Source organism: Antrostomus carolinensis, unplaced genomic scaffold, assembly GCF_000700745.2.
Source record: "Antrostomus carolinensis isolate BGI_N321 unplaced genomic scaffold, ASM70074v2 scaffold29050, whole genome shotgun sequence".
NCBI lineage: Eukaryota > Metazoa > Chordata > Aves > Caprimulgiformes > Caprimulgidae > Antrostomus > Antrostomus carolinensis.
Window position 1 is genome coordinate 5,894 of NW_010289559.1, and position 14,728 is coordinate 20,621.

General features: G+C 42.5%; 1 protein-coding gene across 1 annotated transcript in view; it reads left to right on the forward strand.

The window, feature by feature from the left end:
• Positions 1 to 4,831: 4,831 nt before the first annotated feature.
• Positions 4,832 to 14,728, forward strand: part of LOC104527237 (protein FAM13A) — a gene marked incomplete at both ends in the record, with an annotated part of 42,436 nt that continues 32,539 nt past the window's right edge. The window contains 1 exon segment of the mRNA XM_010170908.1: positions 4,832 to 4,878. Within this exon segment, the coding sequence (XP_010169210.1) occupies positions 4,832 to 4,878 (47 nt within the window).

Consider the following 14,728-nt stretch of genomic DNA (forward strand, 5'->3'; position numbering starts at 1 on the left):
TGTTCTTTCTGAAGGGCAAGATGAGACCTCAGGGGAAAAAAAAAAAAAAGGAAAACCATCATTGCATATTTGAGAACGTGATGGGTGAAGAGTTGCCTGTAACATTCGTGTTGCAAAAGGGAGAGGCAAAAAAAGGTAACTGTGGTTCTGTGATGGAAATTTATCGTTTAACAGTCAGACTTGGCCCAAGCTTTCCTGTTTCCTTCTTTAGAAACAGAAAGGATGCGTTGTGCAAAAATTGTAAAAATGCGTGTGCTTGAAAATCCTGGGACGTGCTAAACTAACCAGTGGGCGATACTGGCTTTCCTTCCAGTGTGACAGACTTTTTAGTTAGCTCAGTGAAGATCACAAACATAACAATATTACTTCTTCAGCCATAAAATAAAGAGAACAAGTATTTTCAGTTTGGCTGGTATTTGTTTTGGTTTTTAGCAAGAAGAAAGTGATCAGATACTTAGATGTCCTTTAGGAGTGTGAGAAGTTGCTCTCCCAAGTATTGCATGAAAGAGCAATTCATTTCTGTTTAATCCTTTGTTTAGGGGAGCTACGTATATGTCTGAGAAGAGAGACTGCTGTATTTTTCTCTCACCTACTTGGCCAGGTCATCAGTGACAGTTGAATAAACAACTGATTTTTTTTTTTTTTTTAAGTAATTTCATCCCTTCAGTGTCTTCTGGCCATAAAGCACATGTAAAACTGGACAAAACTTGGAGAGTATTTAAAACAAACAGCGCACCACCGTCTCGCCCCCCCCCCCCCCCCAAAAAAAAAAAAACACAAAAAAAACCCACCCAACCAAAACACCTAATTTACTAATAAACCTGCTTGCCTAATGGATAAGTTCTTTGCTGGGCAAGGTAGAAAATTAGACTGTGTAAGAGGTGCACATCGGAATGATTTGTCCCTTCCATACCATGGACAGCTGACTTGGTTTGTCAGGTCACTGTGCCAGGTATTAAACTTTCCTTCCTTTCCAGAAGGATTGTACATCTCTTAAACCAAAGAGGAATTATGCAGCCCAAGTACAGTACAGTTACATGTTAAACATATCTTAATGACTTCTAGCATTTTCTTTTGAAAGGTTACATGGTAGACAGGGATTCCTAGAAATACTAATAAACCCTTCAGTACAATGTGTTTTAAAAACGAGTAAGCAAATGGTTTTTAATCAGCATAGTGTGAGTGATAGTGACGAAGGGTCCTACGTGGAAGGTTTTGAACCAATTTCTAGCATGTTTATTGTGTAATATCAACTGATGATATTTATGATTCATATCTTGTACATTTTTGCTTGCCTACCTGTCTTCTTTTGTATCCAAAACCATGTGATTAGGTATACACAGGTTTAAAACCTCTGACACACAATTTTAATTTATTTCATTAAACTAATCTATGCCTGTGTGTGTAATATAAGCACATCAGGTTTTTTACTTTACAATACAAATAATTAATTATTTCATAATGTATTTTAATCAAAACAGAATCCTTGTACACTAAGTGATTGCAGTAGGGCTTGATGGTCTCACATCTCATTCGAGGAATTGTGAATTATGTGGAATATCTGGTTTAAATCTGTTTGTAATTTATACAGCTCATGTCTTCCAGCTTGCACAGATGAGCTGACTAAGGTGTATGAACTTAGGGAAAGGTGTTTGGGATACGTTGTTTTTAATGATTTAGGGGGGAAATAGATAATGTGCTTTACTCAGGTGTAGGAGATCTTTTTAAAGTTAAAAGATTTTTTATGGTTTTCCAGAAAATCTAGATTTCATGCTAGTTAGCTTGGAGCTCTTCATCCCAGATGCAGCTACCAATCCATGCTGCACATGTGGAACTATAAAACACTATTGAATAAGGGAGGTTATGCACAGCTACAGTTACTATCAAACGTGAAATTTTGAAACGTTATAAACTTGATGAACTTGTGGAGCAGCAGTTGTACTTGCTGTGGAAGAAAAGGAAGGAAATGCAAGAGGTTTTAGAGTCCCTGCTGAATGCTAGTTTTCCATCTGATCTGTCAAAGCAACTAGTGAGATTATGAATGTAAGAAAGTTATTTGGGCTTTTTCAGCATCATTGTGCTTCTGTGACTTGGTTAATTACAAATCCTGATATGAGGAAGTGTTTTTATGGTGGAAGAGAAAACATGTTTGGTGTAGCGTTGACAGCTTCCACTTGTACACAAAGCAGCATTTGGTGTCGTCATTTGAAGTTGCGTTAATGCACAGAAGTCTTGATGGCACTTTGAACTTTTCTCTACATGAGGAAACTTTTCATTTTTTGTGTCTGCCACTGGGACTTGTTTGCATTGAGGTTACAAGTACAACCATTAATGTAATGAACTTTACCAGCAGCTTTGTTTGAAGTTTAAAGTAGCTTCTTTACACTTTAAAAAAAAAAAAAAAGAAGTATATTCCATAAGTGAGTATATTCCATAAGTGCTAACTAGATAACTTACATGTGCAAGCTGAGAGACTGTGCAGGCCATCAGGGGAGGGAGCCTGTACCTGGCAGAGGTTCTTACTTGTGCCTTTGTTACAGGTCATCTTCTGGGAAGGACAGTGATGGGTGCTTCCATGTTTCCCTCCACTTTTTCTAGGCAGTCCCAAAGCCATAGCAGTTTCTTGCAGAGACCTTTCAGGTGACGTTTGCCTCAGTTCACACACAGGCAGCTGCTGTCGGCCCACTCTGCACTGCTCCATGTGCTGGCGAGGTCTCGAAGGAGGGCAATAGCTGCAATCGCTGCTCCCACAGCAGCGGCCCCCTGCAGGTTGCTCCAGCTGCTGAAAATGGACTTGTGGAAGTGGCAGCAAAGTTTCCAGTAGCAGCTGTGCTCCCAGTCTTGTTGGGGAGCTGCTGAAAACTGCCCAGTCACTGTTGTGTTACAGAGGCGATGCGAGTTTTGGCAGACCGCGCTGATTTCAGAAGCGGCTTCCTTCCTTCCAGTCCCTGGTATGCGGTGCTACCCTTGAATCAGTATTTCAGACTTCCTGCAAGACATGCTGGAAGGTCTTTTCTGCAGATACCTGTAGTTGTCTCTTTATGAATCTCTGCAGTGGGGGCGTGGGGGGGGGTATCAAAATGATGCAGAGTTAAGCCCATGTGGTTTTTTTTTTCTGGCACACTGGCTTGCTCATCTCTCTGTCCACCTTCCTGGCCTTTCTGACTCCCTTGCATCCGGCCTCCTGTCTCACGCTCTCACCCCACAATGAATTTGGCATTCGTATTTGTGGATCTGTTACAACATTGTCTGGTTTTGAAATGAGCCACGGTGAAATCTGCCTTTGGCTATATTGAATGTGAGAGCAGGGTGCTTACCTGGCTGCAGGCCAGTTTCAGCTCATCTGGCTGCAGGAGCTTCCTGTTGGCTCTGGCAGAAGCTGCAGAAGGTACCTGTGCGTATTTGACCTCCTAGCTACAAAACCCACTGAGATGTTCCTTTCCACTTTATTCTGTGCTTAGAGAAACTTCTATAAAGCAATAGAGAACATCTCTCAAAATTCATAGATGTTAATGGACTCAGCCTGGCTTTTCAAAAATTATTCAAGATTAATCTACCTCAGATCCCTGTTGAAGTTGGTTGGGGTGTTGGGGCAATCAAAGTCCCCAGGTGACTTGAGTTTGAAGCTGAGCTCACCTTACCCAGAGCATTCTCCATATTCTGTCATCCTCTGAACAAACTCAAAAGCAATGCATGTCTTCACAGCATGGCCGTGCCCCAGGACCTGTGGCTGAGTACCTGTGGCAAATCGCTGAGTGCTGGCGCAGTCCCAGGCTGCTGGAACAGCAGGAAAGCAGCAAGGCAGTGCTTGGTTTCCAGTGCCTGTGGGTTGTTACCGTTTCTGCTTTTGTTCAGAGTAATTTTTGCAGCTTCCCATCTCTTCTGCTGAACTTGCTGTGCTCTTCAGCAGACCCAATCAAAAGTCCTTTGGGGATGAACTGACCCTATCCTGAATGCTTAGAGGAGGGCGAGTGTCTGTCTCTGGAGAGTTACAAGGCTTAAATGACCCACAAGGCTGACCATTTATCTGGCTGGGATGACTAGGTGAAATTTGTTTGAAACCCTTCTTACAGCGGCACAGTCTTAAATTGGCTTAAACCATCAGTCCACCACACCTTTAAGCTTCAGTGCCCCAACAGCTCATTCTTACCCTTGTGCCAGCACGTTTGATGATCTTGATCAGGGAACTGGTTAGCCACACAGCAGGTGATATTTCGGCCAGGCCAGTTGACCACTGAAACACTGTTTAATCAGGGGAGCTCCATGCCAGCCGATGGCAGCCACGGATCTCAAGCATAGGGAGATTTCAGCCTAGTCAAATTGGCTTTCCACAGCAGCAGTAAAACTGGGGAATTTGTAGCCTCGTTTGTGTGCCCATGGCTTTTTCTTTAGTCTCTCAAGATGTCATGTGTTTTTTTTTCTTGACTTTTGCTTTAATAGGCGGGGTGTTTAATTCTGAAACAGCAGACAGCAAAAGGCTCTGGTGGTTTTGCTGGCAAAATGCTTTATTGTTGCTATGGGAATAGTCCTTGCACTGCTGCAAGTGACTCCTGGCTGTCTAGCAGGAGATTTCTTACACCACCTTTGTGGACACTGAGAAATGAGTTGGATTATCAGGATTTAAGGAATGTAGCATAAAGCTCTCTTCCATGAGTCCAACCAGAGGACAAAACAGACAGATGTTACCTCTGTAACAGGCATACTGTTTCACTTTTGTTATATGTGCCTTTTAAGAGTGAGTAGCTTGCTGTAAATTAACTGCAAATACAAGACAGAGCTGCATACTGACTTTAAAAATTATATAATTTTTTTAAAATACTTTTTTTTTTTTTTTAGCTCCCAAGAAGATGAGCGGCCTATGTCACCCTTCTATGTGAGGTATTTACTTAATTGTTTTAATTTATTTTTCTGTGTGGGATTGACTCATTATTGAAATTAAATGTGGGGAGTGATGCCAGAAATGTTGAATGGACTGTGATCAAACTGAAGATTAATGCTAAATTCATAATCATCGCTCAGCTAGCGGGATGAGTGAATCTTCAGAGATACAAACTCTGTTGAAATTTTTTTGTATTTAGAGATGAGGCTCGGAGTTTAATGCCAGTCTTGTAAATTCTTAATTAGAAGATAGACATTTGTTTTCTCTTTTCTTCGGTTCATTATGTAGCGTAGATGCTCATCATGAGTAGCTTATAATCTTTGGACACAGGAGAGGTTTTTGCCACAAGCTTTGAGGAACTGGCAGCATGTACTGCTCAGAAAGAAATCAGGAACCAGATGGTGAGTCAGCAGCCCATACAGCAACTGCTCCTCTGCTGCAGCCCAGAAAAGGAGGAGAGTGCCTGGGTCCCCAGCACGCCTGCCTGGAGGGAATGGCACTCGCGCTGCTTTTGAACAAATTGTGTTTCTTGTTTTGCCAACTGGAGGGCAAAGTCACTGCTTGTGAAAGTGGCCTAATTCTGTTGACATCAGTGAAAGTTTGCTCTGCTTGCTTCAGTAGCAGGCTCAATTCCAGTGCTTTCATTTATATTTAGTAGAAGAACAGGAGCCAGTGCAATTAACAGTGAAGGGCTGCAGAGGAGGAAGGGCCAGATATTATAAATGGTTTCTTTGATCTCTGTGGAGTTTAAACAAATAAAAAGAAATCCCTGTGGTGCTTTTTGTGAGAGCAGTGATATTTGGAATGCTTACAGTGGTCTTTTAAATTTGTTAATTCTTGCATATATTCCTATTTATCTTTGTAGCTTGGATTTTTTCTTAGGGGTTTTTTAACATAAACTACAGAAAGTGTGCATTTCACGCATACTCTTTAATATAGAGACTTCCATTAAAACTGTGCAGAAATGTGGGTTGGCAAACTGTTCATGGACTAGCCTGGTTGCATCGTCTTGTCTGCCTTCCTGTTGATTTACCATCATTCCCTGCGGTGTGTTTGTGCAGATGTTGCCTGCTCTGTTCTTCAAAAGCTCCAAACTGTCCAAGGTTCTGCCTTTTCCTTTGGGAAATTATTTTGTAGCTGCCTACATTCCCATGTGACAAGTTTTCCCCAGTTTAAATCCTCATCCTGTCTTTACATTTAAAATAGTCTCCCTCTTTCTTTCTGGCTAGATGTCTCCCTCTTTCTTTTTCTTTCTGCCTTCAAATGATTGTAGGCTTTCATTACATTTCCATCTGTCTTACTGCTTAAAGCTGTCCTTTGAAGCCCTTTCCTGGATCATGGAAAAAGGATCCAGGAAGGAGATGCTCTTCTGCTGACCTGGTAAGGATTGCCAAGGAGATGGGGAGCAAGGAGTGGACCTGAGGAAACTGGTATCAAAGCAGGACAATTCTGAGAGGGAGGAAGCAGGTTTGGAAATTTTAAACAGACATGTGGGCATATTAGGATGGGGAACAAAGAGTGAGTGTGTCCGTTGGAATGAAGGGATGATCTTCCATGGGAATACATCGTGCAAATAGGAAGGGAACAGTCAGGAATAAACACATAGTCGGAAAGTGAAGAAATGGCTAGTAGGAGCAGAGGGAGCAGCACACCTTGCAACATAACGCTTCTTGTGTGTGGCTTTTGTAACGCTGCTGAGATACAATTACTTGTAAATGAAGCCAAGGACTTCTGCTGTTTATCACACCTCAGAAATGTGTACTCCCGAGGTCAGTTGCCAAGTGCAGTTAATTTGGCAGGAGAGCTGGTGCTGGCTGGGCAGTTCATGGTGCTTCAACAACTGAGAATTGAGTGGGTGGGCAGTTTTTTCTGTGTAATTTTTGAATGTTCTAATTGTTACCCCAGAGCTGTGCATGACATATGTAGGAATTGCATTTCCCACCGTGGAAAAGGAAGGGGAGACTGTATGCTTTAGCCTTCTGGTGGTCAAATCTATTTGTATTGCTACCAGCCGCACTTAGATAGTTTGAAATACTGATCAAGTAATCCTTAAAGTGAATTATGAATGTATATGTACAGAGCAGTAGTTCCATATAGATAATTATGCAAGAAGTCAATTAAATGGGAACAAGAGCTCTTTAGCTTCCAAACACTGCATAATACTTGGCTTTTGCCAGACTGAAGGAGCATTGTGCCCTCTGTAAACCAGTTTTGGCAGGATCAAACCAGAGACTGGGTTCTTCAGTGCTATATCATGTCAATTAGCAATGGAGATTTCCCTGGATATTATTTTTAACAATTAGGCAAATATTTGAGGTGTTAAGTCAGAACTGTCAGAATGCCACCAAGATGCTATTTCTTAAAATGGCCCTGATTTAGGGTTGTGGATTTGTTTGGGTATTTTTTTTCTTTAGATGTTGGGGAAGTCATGGCCAAGTATAGAATTAGTCACTACTGCTGCTCTGCAAGGGAATAAGCAGTCATTAACAGTATGAGAGTAAGTGGTAAATGAGGCAAAAATGTAACATAGGTTTGACAAGAGAGGTGATACCGGTACAAACAAATTATTTTTTGTAAGACTTTCCAGAGAGAGGAAGAAAAGGAGTATACCTAATCTGTCTGATGTCAGCAAAATGCCTTCCCTCATGCCATCTCTGTGGAGAAAATGGGCATTATTACTAGAGCTTAATGATGAGTAGAGAGGGGGTGACACCTGTAAGTATTGCTGGTAGGAGAGGAAGGAGATTGCTGGTGGAGCTCCTTAAGTGGAGCTTTTTTTCTTTTAATAGACACTGCCATAATAAAATAAAATCATGCTCATGAATTGGGCTTATAGCAGAAATTTAGGAGGAGTGAATGGGATGGAGGTGTCTTCTGGGAGAAAATATAAGGCAGTGAGATAAGATAGAGGATGATTGAGATAGGTATCAATATATATAAAGATAAGCATGAAATATCTCATTTAGGTTCCTGCTATGTCATTTAGGTTCCTGCTCTGGCAGGGGATTGGACTAGATGATCTTTCAAGGTCCCTTCCAATCCCTAACATTCTGTGATTCTGTGATTAGATATAGGATGAAAAATAGTAATATAGGTGACAAAGTCATATATCTTGGGACTAATAATGAAAATCTGTGACATGAAAAGGGAGTTCCTCACCTTTGAAAATGCCAGGGAAGAAAAGGACATGGGCATACTTGTTCGCGGAGGAATGGAAGGGGGGCATGGGATGAAAATATTCAAGTTGAAGTAATCACATGACAGTGGATATATAAAGTGAAGTATAGATGCCCTTGTACAAGTGTCAGATGAGGCCTCATACAGTTTCAGTAACTCATGTTCAAATGGCATTAGATTTGTGAAGGTGATTAAAGAAGTGGGCAGGCCCAGTTACAAGATGGAGATAAGAGTGGGGAAGGCTTACTGGGGAACAAGAGGCTGGAGAGCAGCTCTGCAGAGAGGGACCTGCCGGTTCTGGTCAGTGGCAGCTGAACATGAGCCAACAGTGTGTCCTGGCTGCCAAGAGGGCCAACCATGTCCTGAGGTGCATCCAGCTCTGCATTGTGAGCCAGATGAGGGAGGTGATCGTCCCGCTCTACTCTGCACTGGGGCAGCCTCACCTTGCGTACTGTGTGCAGTTTTGGGTGCCACCAGATAAAAAGGATCTAAAGCTACTGGAGAGTGTCCAGAGGAGGGACACTAAACTGGTGAAGGGCTTAGAGGCGAAGCCATATGAGGAGAGGCTGAAGTCGCTTGGTTTCTTCAGCCTGGAGGAGAATGAGAGGAGACCTCATTGGGGTCTATAACTTCCTCACAAGGGGAAGAGGAGGGGCAGGCACTGATCTCTTCTCTCTGGTGACCAGCAGTAGGACCAAGGGAAACGGCAGGAAGATGTGCCAAGTCTAGATTGGACATTAGGAAAAGGTTCTTTACCCAGAGGGTGGTGGAGCACTGGAACAGGCTCCCCAGGGAGGTAGTCATGGCACCAAGCCTGACAATATTCAAGAAGCATTTGGACAACACCCTCAGACACATGGTCTGAATCTTGGGATTGTCCTGTGCTAGGGCAAGAGTTGGACTCGATGATCCTTGTAGGTCCCTTCCAACTCACAACATTCTATGATTCTGTGATTTACCATAGGAAATGAACCAGAGTACACATCTTCTGAGTTTTAGATAGAGGGGAAGGAGTTTTTTTATGTTAAGTAACAATACTGATGCAAAAGAAAAAGTGTACATATAGGCTATGACTAAATTTGGGCAGAAAATTAGAAATTTTGTAGCTGGAGCCATCCTTTTTTGGACATTGCATGGATGAGGTGGGCCTGACCAGTTTGTGAGATCTGGGGTTTGAATCCATTTACCTGCTACTCACTAGGGTTATCCTCTTCCTCTGTGTACACCTTGGTAAGAAAATTTGTTGATTCAGCTGCACTCAATACCAGGCAAGAGGATTTCTGAATTGTTAAAAGAAGAGGAAGAACCTTGCTGGGTGATTGACTGTTCCAGGGAGTTGTGCCTGAAGGGCATTTATGTTCCCAAACCTTTTGTAACGGAACTTTGTGGTAAAGGGAGTTGAGATTGTTAAAAATTGCGTAGCTCTGCTCCTTGTATAGTTCTGCAATAAGACTGTCAGTGCCAGCTGTACTCATTAATCAGTACTGAGAAACTGCCTGCAGTTTCAGGTAATGAAGCAGCATCTGGCAGTGGCAATTCCTTGTAAGCACGCTCCTGCTCAACGTGCACAATGAGTTTTTAGAAGACAGGGAACCCACAGACGTGCTTCGTGCTGGCGTATGTGCTTTAGATTTTATGTGAGTCATGTAGATGGTTTCAGAGGAGTTTCCTGATGAGTACATCCTGAGATAAACCAGAGTGGTATTACAGGGGGAAAAAGCAAAAGCTTTGTAGTGTGGAGCTTCCTTGTTAACATGCAGAGCGTTTAACTGAAATTGGGATGAGAGCTGACATCACAAGCAATGTCAAAAGTTGTGTTAGATACACATGAGTACAGGGTAAGGTACTGGACAGTTTTGCTTCTTTTAGTACTTCTTTTCTCTGGAAATACTATTACTCTGTTGGCAGTATTCAGTACAGCTGACTGTTTCTCCTTTTAACAGTTGGTATTTGAGACAATTCTTTATATAATGCAAGTCAAGTATTCTTAGCATGTAGTATACTGGGGAAGATGCTTTACTCTGTTCTCAGGTAAATTTTCTTAAGAAACTGAAAAATCTTGTTGTAGATTTCACTCCTGCTTAGAAATTTGCTTGGCCACCTTCCAACTGGACGTTTCCTCCTTGGTGGGACATGCCGCACAAAGTCCTAAGACCCACGGGAGTGCCGGGCCCTTTTACAAATCATGATCACACTGTGTGATGCATGGTAAATGTCCTGCATCACATCAGCACTGCCAGAAAATGGACCCCAGGCTGCTGGGTGCCCCTGCTCGCACTGTCCAGGTACCGTGCAGGTCTGAGGCTCCCAGAGGAGTGTTTCCCTTCTCTGTAGGGGAACCTGCCCAGACACAGCCTTCCAAATTCACTCAGCTACATTCGGTGGCGTGTATGAATCCCCTTCAGGGTTGTCTCTGCTCCAAGCGGTAGGTGTCAGTGTGCACCTATCACAAAGGGTGATTCCAGGGCAAGTAAAAAACAGCAGGAAGCCTGAAGAAAACAGGACACTTGCTTTTAGTGGGGTCACTTTTCTGCATAGTAAAAAGGTAGTGTCAAATGTAATGTGCCCCATTAAGGGATTATCCAAAGGCAGGATAATTGGATCTGAGCTTGTGAAAGTGTGAAGGTGCTGAGAAAGCATGGAAAGTGTCCTCTGTGTGATGGGACATCCCAGTAACTAACAGCATGTCTCTTTATTTTTAAACTCATTATTTTCATGTTTTATTTGCAGACACAATCCTTCTCTTTGGGAAATGTGTGTCAAATGAAGTAATTGTCTTAAAATAGATCCCATGTGAGTGTGCAATATTGCTTGTTGCAGTGTGCAACAGTTCTGGAGAGTGAACAGTGTTTAGACTATATAAATACCTATGAAAAAGGAATTTTCTAGGTCATGAGTTGGAGTAATATATTCAGGAGGACTTCAGAAATTTCCCATCTAAAATGTCAAAGCCATTTGAACATCCTCTACTTTGCTGGAATGGCAAAATAATAAAAAATTTTTGCATCTAATGAGGCTTTCCTACTGTTGTGCTTGGCTTTTAAAAAAACAAAAACAGGAAAAAAATAGCTTCCTGAATAAAACAGATGGACTGTAAATGAATCTTAGCAATGAGTGGCCTTGGTTCCAGGTTGCAAGCGTAGCTTATGATTTAGACCATTAAGTATGGTCAGGAATGAATTCATTGACTTCATAAATAAATTCCAGTCTGGGAAAATACTATGTCATTAAGTCAGTTTTCTCTGGTTGTTGTTTTTCCTTTTCTCTTTTAATAGCTGAATGCTAATACATTTTGCTCAATAGCGCCTTGGATGAAAAAAACAGGAAAGAAGGTTTGATATCCAACTCAGTTATTTGCCTGCTGCCATAGGATGCCCCATCCAGACCAAACAGGGTGCAGCTATTGCATGAGATAATTCTCACTCTGATGCATGTCTTGTAAGCCTACAGAGTTGTAGTTGTGGGGGGGGGAGCAGGGGAGATTTAATGTGCTTGGAGCTGACAGAAAATACCACTCACCCATGCTTGAGGTTGAAACAGAATGGGAGAAGAGGCCATGCAGTACGAGTTTACCTTACGTGTGAAGCAAGACATTATCCAGAGCTGATGGGGCACCTTGGGAAGTGAGCCAAAGACTTTGGTAAACAAATTAGACAGACTGGGAAGTGCTAGAGGTCAGACTTCCCAAAAGGAAAAGCGTGAGGGTCACAAGAAGCCGGTTCAAAAGTTTATAGCACTTAACGCAGCTGCGTGCCTTGATGCAAGTTTTTTGACTGACTCTCTGAAAGTAAAAGTCCCCAGCACTGGAAAACTCTCTGGCTGCTTCCTGTCGCCTGAGGAGAACCTTTAATTTCTATCTAAAGTTGCTATTTCTCAGTGTGCTCTGCAGCAGCTGCGTAATTTAATAAAGGTAATCTAGCTGTGGAGATAATTGAGCGTACGTATCAGTGAAATAGAGCAGACATGAGGAGGAGATAACTAACTGAAGCAGAACATGAGTTCCCCTTGTCTGGATGAGTTACTGAGCAAAGCAGCCCTTCCGAGGCAGTGGCCTGCACAGGCAGGCGTGCCAAGCGGGCTCTGGTGAGCACGGCCTGCTTTGCCAACTCTGTGAAGCGTAAATCCAATGGCAGAGCGACTTTTGCCACCCAAGAAGTCTGGAAAACCCCACAGGATGCCCCGTGCCTGCCTGGTTGCTCTTCTGGGCTGTGAAATCCTTGCAGGGCTCTGCCTTTCCCCAAGTTTGCTAACGTGCTCAGGCATCTCCTGCTCTGTCCCTGGACAGGCTCGAATGCTAAAGGCGCCGTGTAACTCTCTCCACTCCATCGTTTGTTTTGGATGTGAACTTCTTCCATGTAAAAAAGATTGGTGCAGAGTAAGTCAAGCAATTTAGCAACGCCTTTAAATTAGGCTTCAAAATGAAATAGGAAAGAAAGCTACCAATTGCGGAATTAAAAAGATGCTGTGTATCTGGAAAAACTCTGATTTAAAATCTCCGTCTTACTGAGAGAGGGCAATGAAAGAGTATTAAAATATCTCAGGGCCAAGAATGAAGTATACAGTACACTGTATTCAGTATACAAGGAAGCAGTATTTAGAAGGGAAATAAAATAAAATCAGAATGTGAGAGCTTTATTTTGTAGTCATCCACTCGGCTGGCGTGTAGCAGAATACATATTTCCTTGTTATTTGTCGTAATTTGAGAATCACCATATACTGGCTCTCCAACAGAATCTGTATTGTCTCAGTGGGGCTTTCTAGATACCACAAAGTAATTGTAACACAGGTATGTGTCATGAATTAGCAAGGTTAATGAACTTAAAACTGAATTGATGTTAATAAAGCACACAGATAACTGAGAATTAGACAACTATAGAATGTATTGGGGCGTTATGAAAATTTTTAGCGCTTTACTTAAATATTTTTGGAGCTTTATCTTTTGTTTCTTCTTTTTACTACTTGTATAAAGAAGCTGGTGTGGTTTTAGTAATGTCGAGAGTGGTTTGCAGATAGTGACTGTTGGCCTTGAACACTACAGACAGAGTTAATGGCATGAAGTTTTGTTCGCGTACAGTATCTAGCCTTTCATTAAGTTTATGTGAAACAAGAGTTTGCATTTTGGCACAGTATTAATCCTGTTGGAAATAGAGGGAAGAGCTGTTTCCTGAGATTTTCTGTTGTCTGATGGGTAGGTATACCTACATCCTAAGGATGTTTTAAAAAACTAGAATCCAAACAATCCTATCTCCCTGTCCAGTACAACTTTCCTGACATGAAAACAGAGAAGGTGTGATTTGAAAGACACTCCCACTCAGTATGGATTGCATGTAAATATTATAGAAAGTTGATACAATATTAACTTACTCCCACACATGTAGGAGCCGTAGCCAACACGTGAATTTTATCTTACAATGTAGTTTAGCCTTAACCTACTACACTAAGATATTACTTGCTAATGCATCTCCCATGGGAGGCTAGGTCTTAAAAAGTAGTTTTGGGCTGGGAAGAGGCCAAACAGTTTATGTAGGTGAACAGGAAAGCAAGTAGGGTGCTTGAAATGTGCAGTTCAAATTGCAAGGCCATCCAGTAGTTAATAGTCAAGATGTGACATGTGGGAAAAGAGGGATCTTGCAAATTTTTCTTTTCCTATATGCAGATTGCCCATCTATAATAGTAAGTACAGTAAGACTTGTTTGTATGCCTTCTGTTCATGAAATCATCTGAATGACACAGCTGCTCAGATGCTGTGCAGGTAATGTGGGATATACTGGCAAATTTGTGACTGCTTTCATGCTGTGCCACTGCTCCAGGGACCTGTGCTTCTTCTGGAGATAAGGACGGAGTGGAGCCAGAGCTGGAAGCAATGTGTGTGTGGTTAGGGCACGCTGCTTTACCCACACCAAGGTGAGCACAGTGGCTCAGCTGAAGCATATTGCAAGTCTGACTTGCAGCTGGGTGTTGGTGGGGTTTGTACTTCACTCCAGGAGTTAGGCTGTTTTGTTAAACTGGCTGTAGTGGCCCCTCATTCAGCTTTCTCGTCCTCTGTTGCCCTGCCTTCCGCCACCAGTGACACTCAAACCCAGCAAAGCCACAGCGTGGTTGTCATCTGAGAGTGCTGCAGCTTCTTAGCTAGCACTAGATCTGTACAGTGAAGTGTGAAATACTCAAGGGAAGCAGAGAAGAAACCTTTGGTTATTTAAGGGAAGTCAGCTGTTGATGATTCTTCTGCCTTGAAATGGTTTTTGAGAAACCGGTAAAGACTGAAAGCAACAAATGGTTGTTCTGGCTGGAAGCACATCTCACATCCAGCCTGTCTTGTTCCCTGGCTGCACAGTACCATTTTATTGGGATATATCAGCCAGTTGTACAGTTTATTCCTCTGCTGATAACAGGGATAAATCTAAACTAAATCCGTAGGTCTGTAACTTATTTGACTTAATGAAGATCACAGGAGGGATGAATAGGCAAAAAGTGTCACCTTACCTGCAGAGTCAGTGTGGCGGAAGAGGGGGGTGGGATGGGAATCAGCTTGGCCAGGTTGACTCTGGCCCTGTGCAGAGGGAGGAAAGCAGTAACAGCTGTGCAAGGTGGCATGTCAGCTTGTTCAGAAGGGCTTTAAACAGCACGCAATGACACCTACAGTTGTGTCAGCTCTTCCTGAGCCTGAAAACA